The sequence below is a fragment of the Mirounga leonina genome, unplaced genomic scaffold (assembly GCF_011800145.1).
Source record: "Mirounga leonina isolate KUSES-001 unplaced genomic scaffold, KU_Mleo_1.0 Mir_127, whole genome shotgun sequence".
NCBI lineage: Eukaryota > Metazoa > Chordata > Mammalia > Carnivora > Phocidae > Mirounga > Mirounga leonina.
Window position 1 is genome coordinate 31,624,929 of NW_023270316.1, and position 12,661 is coordinate 31,637,589.

At 35.9% G+C, this 12,661-nt stretch overlaps 1 protein-coding gene across 3 annotated transcripts in view; it reads left to right on the top strand.

Moving 5' to 3' along the window:
* The window catches only part of TBC1D4 (TBC1 domain family member 4), a 178,139-nt gene that overhangs the window by 134,407 nt on the left and 31,071 nt on the right, over positions 1–12,661 (top strand). For 2 of the 3 annotated variants that reach the window (XM_035003233.1, XM_035003234.1), the window contains exons 9-11: positions 3,376–3,450; positions 4,802–5,028; positions 6,857–7,021. In XM_035003233.1, coding sequence (XP_034859124.1) covers positions 3,376–3,450; positions 4,802–5,028; positions 6,857–7,021 — 467 coding nt within the window. The remainder of the gene's footprint in view (positions 1–3,375; positions 3,451–4,801; positions 5,029–6,856; positions 7,022–12,661) is intronic. The other variant, XM_035003235.1, reaches the window with a different exon arrangement.

The following is a 12,661-nucleotide window of genomic DNA, read 5'->3' on the forward strand; positions in this document are numbered from 1 at the left end:
GACAAATTATTTACCTTTCCTAAGCCAGTTTTCCAGTTTGTGAAATGTGCGTACTGATAATGTGCTTACCTCCCGTTACTATGAGGATGAAATGTCAGTCTGCTAGGAAAATATCCCACTGTAGCTATGAGATGGTACAAATAGTGGTAAGCTCTGGAACCTCTGTCCTTTACAAAACGACCAAAGGGGACTTAGAGTGTTACTCTCCTTATCCCCATTTAGTCCCTTGGCATTCTGCACAACGCTTGCAAGGATGACTTTGAAGTGCCTCTCGCTCGCATAGCCTTGAAAGGCTGCACTAACTCTCAGCAAGGGCACAGCCCATCTGTTTTGGTTAAGGTGGATACTGTAGCTTGTATCCCACAACGCTGCCAAGTGCCATAAATTATGTGACCTAACGAGATCTTGCTTGCACCATGAGCAACAGAATGGACTTAAGGGGAAGGTTGGCAGCTACCCATGTTGTGTTAAAGGTTACATAGAAAAGAGGTTTGTGTACGTCTAAAACGGGTTAGTTTATCTCTTTCTTTCTAAGTTACATAGTAGAAAATTGACACACCAGTCTTAGAGTTTGGCTCATAATTGCTGCCATTTTTAAATGTCAAGACAGTTTATTTAACTAATTATAGTTGTTCATGAAATAGGTTATGTTTTTAAAATGCTTAGAAGCTCAGCTATTTAACAATTAAAAAGTGGGTCCAAGGGAGAAGGCTTAACACATGTATTACCAAATCATCATATAGTTAAACTGAAAAAGCTGTCTGCTCAAAGGTGAAAAGACAGAGTCTTGTATTCTGGTTGTTTGTCTTGCTTTTTCTGAAGTCAGAGTTTTCCAGAAGGGAAGTTTTTACTAATATATTTATTAATATATATTTTCAAAAGAAGAATATTTACAATATAAATTATGCATCATAAGAAAACACCCCTCATTTCATCCTTCCCTTAGAGTACTTACTATCCATTGTCCTTCCTTGTTGAAACGTGTGAATTAAGGACCATGATAGAGGATAATTTTAAAGTAAGTTTGTTTTGCTTGTGCACATACACACACACACACACAAACATATGGATAAAACACTACTACAATAAAATGTGTGATTTAAGTGCTTTTCTAATAATGGCAATGATTTGATACCTGTCTGATTAGTTACTTGCTTGTGACCAAATAACCTGTTTTAAGATATGCAGGTGGGTTTGGTGTGGAGATAGCAGCTAAGAAAATGGGAAAAAGCAAAAATATTTACAATATTTTCCTCATGGCCAAACACATAAACCGAATCATTTATCAGCCACAAATATAGTTTGTTACTGGAAGTATTTCCTGGTCTGTATAACACTGAAATAATAACTGAAATAGCTGAAGGAACCTTGAATCAGGTTCTAGGATATTTGCAAAATGACCAGCATCGGCTACTTAGTTTTATTAGTAATTCCACTCTTCACAAGCTCTGTTTCTAGGAGATGTGGGTACCAGCTCAAGAGTTTCACTGTTAAGTTGAATGTCCTGGGTTCAAGTTGCTGCCCTGTCCTTTAACTAGCTGTGTAAACTTTGGCACATAATCTACCAGAACTTCAGTCTCCTTAATGGTAAAGTTGAGCTACGTAACTATACCTACCTCATAGAATTTTTGTGAGGATTAAATGAAATAATGCATTATAAAATGCTTAACACGGTGTATAGCAGACTGTAGGAACTCAATAATATTTGACGCAGCTGTTAATTTTATTGTTGATATAGTTATTTATGGTGCCACCAGAAATATAAAAGTATAATTAATATACATAGATAAAAATAAAGATTGCTTCTATAAAACCAGGTGTAGGATACCATCAATATAAAACAGTCAATTGAGAGAACAAGAGTCACTGGAGTGAGCAATTGAATCAACAGTCAGTTGGGTGATAAAGAAAGAACTGTTAAAACTTTTTGATAGTAGACATAAAAAAGAAAAATTCAACAGAAGTCTGGGGCACGAGAGTTGAAAAACTCTTCCAGAAAGTAACGCAAAATGACAAAGAAATGGAAAATAGGAGGACAAGGGAAGAACTTAAAGGTTCAGTCTGAAGATCCAAAAGCCAAATGGTAGGAATTACACAAAGAGGAAATACCCCAATCTCCCTTTCTCAGAAGGCACCTGGAGTGTGTACTCTGCCAAAATGAAGAGGTAAACTAAAAAAAAAAAGGAACACATGAGATCAAAGACACAAATTTCGACATAGGGTAGTATTAAAGGAGATGTCTAGGTTGATAGTAAAGAAAAATTACTGGGAAAGTCTATTCTTTTTTTTTTAAAAGATTTTATTTATTTATTTGACAGAGAGAGACACAGTGAGAGAGGGAACACAAGCAGGGGGAGTGGGAGAGGGAGAAGCAGGCTTCCCGCGGAGCAGAGAGCCCAATATGGGACTCGATCCCAGGACCCTGGGACCATGACCTGAGCCGAAGGCAGTTGCTGAACAACTGAGCTACCCAGGCACCCTGGGAAAGTCTAAATTGCACCCTGTGTAGAGTAGGGCAGAAAGACCAATTTCTAGAATGGGTAGCTCAAAGAAAAAGAAAAAAAAATTGCAATTGATGGATTATGTGATGTTTGACCACACCAAGTTCTGTGGGTGACTTTTGTAATAAAATCATGACTGCTGAGGCACTTGTTAGTCTGACTACATGAAAAACAGATTGTACAAGATAGGAGTTGTAATAACAGTAAAGTATGTAGTAGATGAGATGATCGCTTCAGTTCCTCTTTCTCAGATCATCTATGAAATTCATACCAAACAACCATGAAAAGGAAAACAAGAACCAATATTGAAGCAGACTGATGTATAGTCTTCTACAGAGAAATACTTTCTTGATGTAGTTTTCATTGTGGAAGAATGAATGAAGCTAAGTCTATACATTTTATGACACAGTTTTGAAAAACCTGTTTGTTATAATCCTATAATGGGAACTATGATGTTTGCCATCTAGGTTGTGTGGAGGTTGCATGTATTAAATCATTTTCTCTATAACTGTTGTGGTTTGTGTGTTCTGCCTTCCATGGTTGTGTTTATCTGTATGAGACATAAAGCGAATGGGGCACTCTCTGATCTTAACCCAGTTCTCCTGATCTTATGAATGAAGAATGTTTAACCTTATAACCAGGGTAACTTCAAAAAGCTTGGTCTGAGTATCTAGTTATCTAATGACTGATTTAGAAGCAGTGTAAATAGGTTATTTTCTTTACCGTGCAGACATGGCTGTGAATACTGCTGACAAATTTGAGCAAACTGCAGGAGGATCCATTTAAGGCTAACCTAAGGAGGTGACTGCCTTTTATAGTTTTAAAGTAAAAATTTAAACCATACCAACAAGTGAATTTTATTCTCTTCATTCAGGGAGCTAACAGAATGAGAGGTCGGCTTGGAAGTATGGACAGCTTTGAACGATCCAACAGTCTTGCTTCGGAGAAGGTAACCCATCTCAGTTCCCATTTTTAGTACTAATTGCCACTTGGCAAAAACCAACACTGATACAGTAATATCACTCCATCATTTTGTTCTGAGTCCTTTATGACTTTTAACAATTATTCATTATTATTAAAATTAAATTTCGGGGATTGAATTAATGTTAAAATAAATTAAAAATACTATTGTTTTAAATAAGAAGGCTCTGTATAGTATCATGTTGCTCTCTGCTCAGCCGCCCCTTTCTTGTGGGACAGAACACATCCTCTTCCCAGCTATCAGGCTTTTTACTGTTTGGAGATAGTATGCTTGGGAGGACAGTATTTGGGCAACTGTTGATCCAAAGCCACAGAAAAATAAGCCCTGTAATTCCAGCACTTATACAGTGATCTTTTTATGTTTTGTTCTGTCCCCATGTTACTTCCCCCCCCCATTCCCTCCCTCCCCATTTTCACTGTCACATTAGGCTCCTCTTTATCTCATAGATAGTTCTCAGTAGGTTTGATTTCCTGCTTCCTGGATCATGCGATATGTAACCTGAGGTCTATGCAACCTATTTTTTTAAGGAAAATATTAAAATATTTTTACTGAACTTTGTGTTGACAGAATTGCGACAGACTCAGTCTTGCTCTGAGTCTATTAACCCTAAGCCATGTTTATCAAGCTAAACATTTCTGCAGTGGTACCTGTTTTGGAAAGTAGAAACAGCATACCCGTCTAAATTGAGAGATTTATGATGTCTGCCCATGCAATATGAGAGGCATTCCGGCATAGCTCACTTTTCATTCATTTCCTGTTTTCCATGTCTTTTAAAAAATTTTTACCTCAGGGAACATGTCGCTGGAGAGAAACATCCACAGTGAAAGAAGGTGCTTAACAGGCTTTATTTTATTTTCCTGAAGGCTTTGCCATGAAACTTGGACACTCAAGCATTGTGGTATTGTTTTGACAGTACAGGAAGCATGCGGCCGATATGTCACGGAAATCAGTAGATATGTAAACACAGACTCCACCCTCTTTTGGTCATGATGCCTTTTCATCTTTCTGTCAACAATGAGAAAAGTACAGTAACCATAGCATTTTACCACAAAGTGTTAGGGGGAAAGAATACCTTTTCTTATCATTCTTTTCACTTTCTGCCTATCTTTACGGATGCTGTGTTACAGCTGCTTATCAGAAGAAACGGGTGGTGGTGATACTGATTAGCCTTCAGCATGGATTGAGCGAAAAAAATAAAAAAGTTTTGTCATGACTCTGGAGGAAGAAGAGGCACCCTGTCACTTTTGAGCTGTGTGTTGAAGCAGGTCTGCCATGATCCATGTAGGAAAGAAAGACCTCACTTCAACTTGCTTTTCAGGACTATTCACCAGGAGACTCTCCACCGGGGACACCACCAGCCTCCCCACTGTCCTCAGCTTGGCAAACGTTCCCTGAAGAGGATTCGGACTCCCCACAGTTTCGAAGACGGGCGCACACGTTCAGCCACCCACCTTCAAGCACAAAGAGAAAGCTGAATTTGCAGGATGGGAGAGCTCATGGTGTTCGCTCCCCTCTTCTGAGGCAGAGCTCCAGCGAGCAGTGCGGGTGAGTCCAAACCTCTTTCTGGAAAGTGAAATAAAATTGTCCTGTCACCTGTTTTGATCAACATGGAGTCAAGATCTGTTGTGACTTCATGCTGCCAACATTTTGTCTTTAGAAAGACCAGAAAAATAAATTGAAATATAAAAACCTTCATAAAAAAAAAAAAAAAAAAACCTTCGTTAATGAAGGAAACAAGGCAAGATTTAAGGTACACCCCAAGAGTTAAAGCATTTTGGATGAAGACATTTTTTTTCCCAGAAAAATGGAGAAAACAAGATATTATGCAATTATTTTCTCTGAAAAACTTGGTGACAACACGTTACTCAGTGGCTTCTTGATGGCTCTAATGAAAGAGTCAGCAAATTTGAAAATCACCTGCATAGCAGTAGGACTTCCTGTTAGCCTGTAATAAAATACAAGGGTTAAAAAAAAAAGCACCTGAGTTACCTTCATACCTGTGATAAAATTTAGCCATATTTCATAATGAATTAAAGCCAAAAATGAAAATTATTAAAAATTTTATCTAGAATAAAAGGATGTCTGTAAAGAAGAATACACATATCATAACTGTCAGGAAGTGTCCATTAGAAATGATCTGATGGTATTTAAAAAATAATTCAGCAAAATTGTTTGGCATTTGGAAAGATATAATAAAGGGGGTAAATCCAGAATTGCAGAATGGTTTTACTTCTTCCTTTGTAGCTCATATTAGAATTTATATCCTAGAATTAATTTTGTTTCTCTTCTTTGCCTGTGAGTTTGAGCCAGGAAACAGAATCTGATAGTGATCCTAGTTGGAGGAAAACCCAGAACTCATTAGTTGTTATCAAATTAACCCGCATTTCTTTTAAGGATACTATTTTATTGTCAGTATTGTTTTTTGACTGATTCAATACTTAGAAATAAGATAGATATTTTGGACATATGAAAATAAAGGTGATTAACAGAATTAATTTTTCTCAGATTTGCTTTTCTAAAAAAAGATTAAGTATTCATGTGTATATCAAGAATGTGTATATCATTTTTAATGACCACTTCACTTATATTTATATTTATATATGTATTTATATTTATATTTATACAAAGCAATAAGTCTGTTTTTTGCAGGAAAAGTTATCAAGAATTTAAAACATTATTTTAGACTTATAAATGATTTCTCTATTTCTCCTTACATCTTATAATGTAGATGCTCAAATAATTCTTGTCAGTATGAAAAGATGCTATTTGTGCTATTGTGAAAACTTGCTAGGAAGAGAATCTTCTGAAAAGAGCAGTCAGTGGAGGAGGTCCAAGGATTCAGAGCAAACTGTGGACACACAGCCCCACAGGCTGCAGGGAGAACAGAGACGTTCATGTTTGTTAAGCCAGAGGTATTATGACGGCTTCCGACAAGCAAACATGTTGTTCCTAAATTTTTTGAAGGGTTTATATGTTTAAAATAGCTAAGTCTTTGAACTACTGATAATCTGTCACAGGAACGTGTTTCCTGTAATTATTTCTGCTTTCCTACTTTTTTTTTTTTCCCTTGAGGTATCTTTTGCATGTAAAAACAAACACCGTTTGTCCTAAAATCGTGAAGAATTTTTTAGAGACAAACACGTCTGGTTGGTCATGCGGGGTGAGGAATTCAATTTGTGAAGAGTGAGCTAGGTCACGGTCATTGAAAGAGACGACTGTATGCTCCCCTCTTTCCATAGAAGATCCAGCCCTGAACTTTAAAAGGAAAGGTTAAATTAATAGCAAGAACTTGTTTATAATGCTTTTTCATAGTGAATGAAGATTTTTGCCGAAATCTAAATTAAGACAAATCTGCTGTGTTTTCTGTACACAGCATTCTTCCATCAGTGCGGCGCATGCACAAGGAGAGTAACTCTTCCTCCAGCCTTCCAAGTCTACATACTTCCTTCTCTGCCCCTTCCTTCACTACCCCCTCTTTCCTGAAAAGCTTTTACCAGAATTCAGGTAGACTGTCCCCACAGTATGAAAATGAAATCAGGTGAGATCAGTGTCCTCTGTTTGCAAAGCAAAGTTTTCTGCAGTGATATACTTATATGTTACTAAAAAGTGGCTGATGAATTTTGGAGTGACTTGTATGCATCCGTATGCTGTGCTTGTTCTAATCCATTTCTGATATGTCAGTTTCAATTCCAATGAATTTTATCAAGAAAACTTTTAAAACAAGTGTTTTAAAGCTTTTAACAACATGATTATCTTACTTTTTGAGTTATATCTTTTTGTACTATTTGTGTGATTCTTCGCTGTATGCTCCAGAGTCTAAGCTTTGTATTGTTTGCAACAAGCCTGGGTGCTAACACATACTAAACAAATCTTCCCCCCAAATCGTGCTTTTTTTTCTTAGCCTCTCTGGACATATGATATGGAATCCAAAAGCCACTGATTTAAACATGTGTACTAAAGTGATGGATACGATATATTTTTATTTTTAAGTATATAGAATATTTCCTAGGCATTTTTTGAGTTTTCAATGACATAGACTTACTTCTCTGAAACTCAGTGTAATTACATAATGAGTATATTATCGTGTTGATGTCAACTTTCAGAGAGCATGAAGGATTTACTGAATCTTATAGATATTTGATTTTGTTTTGTTCCCAATATTGAAAATATATATAGCCTTTTAAATCTTCTTCTTTGAGCTTTTAGCTACACGAAATTAGATACAGTGATTTTTGGGGAATTGTCTTTTTTAAAAATTTAAAGTTATGAAATCTTACTGATTATCCAAATTATTAGTGGGATATTGACAGCCTCTGGAAAGTGGTGAATTAACTTGGGAATTCTTTTAAACGGATTGATTGTTGCTGGCTTAGAAGTTTGTGATATTCATTCAGGTTTTTATGTGTAGCTTGACTCATTCTTTTTTTTTTTTTTTTTGCTGTATAGTGTTCCAATTCATATACCACAGTTTATCTGCTCACTTGCTGATAGACATTTGGGTTGATTCTAGGCATTTGATATTTGGCAATTCTTGCAGTCAAGAAGAGGGATACCTGTTATCAATCAGCCTGTGTGCCATTAAGATTTTCTTGGATATTCTTTTGGCCTCATTTCTTTCAGACTTAAGGAATCCCAAAAGTTAGCATTTAACTGGGTAACCTTCAGTAACTGGTTACATTAGACTAATTTTTGAATTATCACTGAGTGTCCTTTGTCTATGTATGCCAACTGTTTTCGCTCCAAGAAAGATAGTTAATATTGGATTAAAAACAATTTGAATCTGAGTTTCCTCTGAATTAGTACAAAGTCCTGTTCATACATTGAGTTTCTAGTGAAGAAAGTTAATGACGAACTGATTTTAAGGGTTTTTTTCGTGGGGGGACCCTGGCTGGCTCAGTCAGTAGAGCATGCGACTCTTAAATCTCGGTGTCATGAGTTTGAACCCCACGTTGGGTGTAGAGATTACTTTAAAAAAATAAATATTAAAAACATAAATAAGAGGTTTTTCAAGGACAACCTTATGGGAGAAGAGTTAAAAGAAATTAGCTACAAAAACAGTATAATATGTATGGAATATGCCGTGATCTGAGAGAACCAAGAATGTACATATATAAAAATATCAGTTTGCCTTATCTCCATAGTACTACCTATGAATAGGAATACAACACTTCCAGTGAAACATGTTGGCAGTTTCTTATTGTTCCGTTAGTTAAAGTGAGCATCTGGACAATCCCAGTTTTCTTCTGGAAACAGAAGCATGCCTGAAAGTGACAATTAGGAAAAGCCATTGAGATCAAAGGTTAGCTGTGAACAGGACATAGAATACCAAAATGGTGACTTTTTCTTAGATTATTTGCAGTGTTTAGATTATTTATAGTGTAGGGCGTTACATATTCATCTTCTGTGGTTTGCTTAAGTGTATGCATTATTCTTGTTTATCTCTTCTTAGTCCTCTGTACCTCATTCTAATAGAAGGATATTGAAGTCAGAGGCAAGTATATATTAGTTTTGCATTGAAAATTTCCACTTTTTTAGCTATCTTACTTGAAGTGATATATTGAAACATGTGGGGAACTTTTAAATTTGTAGGATCATTAAAAGTAATCCTGTTTTCTGTACTTTGTAGTATTTTCTTGGCTCTGAGAAAATCTAAAAATCAGAGAGCACATTTTTGTACATTTTTCTATGGCATCTGTACATTTTTTATTTACTTATTTTTTTTGTAATTTGACAAGCCTAGAATCAGTAGGCCAAAAAGAGACTTAAAATTTTTATTTTCATAGAAAAGTACACCAGTCATGAGGATACAGCTCAGTGGATTATCACAGAGTGAATACTCCCGTGTCAATAACTGAAATGCTATCAGCACTCCCACAGTTCCTCGTCTTTTCCCACCCAATTACTTCCCCTCCTCCTGACCACTAATACCATAGTTCATATTTGCCTGGTTTTGAACTTTATATAAATGGAATGATACAGCATATATTCTTTTATTCTGGTTTCTTTTGTTGCACCTTAGTTTGTGAGATTCATTCCCATTTTTATGTGCACTTTATTAATTTTTTATTGCTGTATAGTATTCCATTTAATATGTTACAATTTATTTTATTTTATTTTATTTTTTGCTAGTGGACATGTGGATTGTTTCTAGTTTTTGGTTATTTTTTAATTTTTTAATTTTTTTTAATCTAGAGAGAGAGTGTGAGCAGTGGGAGGGGCAGAGGGAGAGGGACAGAGAGAATCCTAAAGCAGGCTCCATGCCTACCACGGAGCCCAACATGGGGCTTGATCTCACGATCCTGAGATCATGACCTGAGCTGAAATCAAGTGTCGGACACTTAACCGATTGAGACACCCAGGCGCCTCTAGTTTTTGGTTATTGAAAGAGTACTGCTGGGGCATCTGGCTGGCACAGTTAGTAGAGTGTCTGATTCTTGATCTTCGGGTTATAAGTTTGAGACCCATGTTGGGTGTTGAGATTACTTAACAAAATAAAATCTTTAAAAAAAAAGTAGTCCTATATATTATTAGTTGTGCATATCTATGCATTATTGAGGACTACATCCATAGTAGTAAAATTGTTGGACAAAATTCTAATAGGTTTATTTCATCTAGTAAGTCACTTGGACATAAATTTACTAGTTACAGTCTTGGAGAGGGTGTTTTTTTCAATTTGTACTTTGATATAATTTCAGAAATTTGAAATAATTTCAGAAAATTTGAAAAAGATTATGGAGAACTCCTGCAAACCTTTTATCTAGATTCATCGACTTTAAAAATGGCCACATTTTCTTTATTTTCCCTCTATCCGTTAAGATATATATGTAAATATATGTACATGCAATATATATGTAAATATATGTATATACATATGTATATATGTAAATATATGCATACATGTATCTTTATTCTAAGCCATTTGTGAATAGGTTGCATATATCATGTCCCTTTACTCTGAATACTTTAGTGTATATTTCCTAAGAATAAGGATATTCAAGAGCATGGTTTTAACCCAGTGATTTCTGAATCTACATTTCTCATCACTGCTTTCAGAGAGAACATTATGTGTACACAATTAGCATAATATCTGGAACTACTCAGAATGGTAAGGGGAGGAAGTTCAGAATACTATAAATTATAATTTTCTTTTCACTTGAGTATCTCATATTTTATTAGTTGTATCTCTATGCATAGTCAAATAAGGTATAGAGTAGGTTAGCATATGGGCTAACATATACTACTTTTTAAAAAGCCTATTAATTTGAAATTTGAAACTCAGATTAAGCATCCTTCTCTAGGACCTCTATTCTGAATTATTAAAAGCATGTGAGGTTACTGTTTTTAAGCAGGCTGAGAAAAAGGAGACAAGATATTTTTAATATCATGGTTTATTGATAAGTAGGTTTATCTGTGCAGCATTGAAATGATTAAGGAAAAGGAATAAGCATATGTTTTGTTCTACCTTTGAATTAATTTTTAAAAATTTAATGTTATTTCATTGTTTAGTGACTAAACTATAATTGTGATGATATAGTATATTTATATAATATTCATTTATCAAATATAATATATCCTTTTCATTTATGTTGAAGTTCATTGGTCAAAAGTAAAATGATCATTACTTCTATTCACTTGTAAGACTTGTCAGTGAGAAAATAAGATTTTTGCTGATGAAGTACTTTGTGGTACAGTTTTGGTTCATGTAGTTCTCTTGTGTTCACTGATAAAAATAGTATTATCATAACTCATGGTTCATTATTGCCTTATCTATGCCTTATTGATGACTAATGGGAATGCCTTCTTATTCTAAATCCTGATTTTGGACATATATCTCTCTCTGTGTGCTAATGTCGTTCCTTCTTTTCCTGTTGTACTAGACAGGATACTGCTTCAGAATCAAGGTGATTAGAGGTCTAAATATGTTCTTATAAAAATTCATAAATTCTTCCAACTGAATATCACTCTCAGTTTAAAACGCAGTTTTGGCTGTCTCGTGAATGCATGCCAACATTCCAGTGCTATGATGGTTATATAGTAGGGAAAATGTGATGCCTGGTGTAATCAAAGATCACAAACGATCATTTAAAATGTTGATTGCAAACGGAAATCCTGTTTCTACTCTATTCCATGTTGACAATTCCTTAGTACTGTGCTGTGGCCTTCAATCAAAGCCCAATTTAAATTCTGAATTAATAGACATGAATTTGCTCATTTGGAGGTACACATGTACATATAAGGAGTTTATTTCAAATCCTGAAAAGATGCAGAAATGAGCAACCCAAAAGAAACATACTCATGAAATTTAATCTGGTTTTCACCCAAAGAGGATTGTTAATCTATTTCCTTTCACCTTAATTCTTGACACATTGGTTATTTTGAGATACTGCTCAGGCCTGCCAGACCTCCCACTGGTCTGGACGAAGGAAAACACCTCCTTCCTTAATATGGAAGTCTGACCACATCTGTAATGACATCTCTTCCTCTTGACCCACATGTTTTTTGGTAAACATCCAACATCATTGCTGAACAACTTAATGGAAAATGATTAGTTTCTGCTTTGTTCTAGTTTCTATACTTAGCTTATGTCAGGAATCCACTGAAACAGACACGCCCGTCTTCCTATTTGGAGTCACTAACATTTAGATTTCTTTCCAGTTGGAGTGAAAACACATATTAAAGACTGAACTAGAATGAAAAAGAGGGAGAAGAGAGAAAGGAGAAAAAAGAAAATGATTTTGGCCACACTGATAAGACTGAGATTTATAACTGTCACTTTTTAATGGTTGGGTGTAAGACGTTTAAATAATACTTCTTATCTACTTTTTTTTTTTAAAGATTTTATTTATTTATTTGAGAGAGAGAGAATGAGAGACAGAGAGCACAAGAGGGAAGAGGGCAGAGGGAGAAGGGAGCCCGATGCGGGACTCGATCCCGGGACTCCAGGATCATGACCTGAGCTGAAGGCAGTCGCTTAACCAACTGAGCCACCCAGGCGCCCCCCCCAAAAAAGATTTTATTATTTATTTGAGAGAGAGAGAAACACGAGTTGGGGGGAGGGGCAGAGGGAGAAGCAGACTCCCTGCCGAGCAGGGAGCCCGATGCGGGACTCGATCCAGGGACTCCAGGATCATGACCCGAGCCGAAGGCAGCCGCCCAACCAACTGAGCCACCCCAGCGC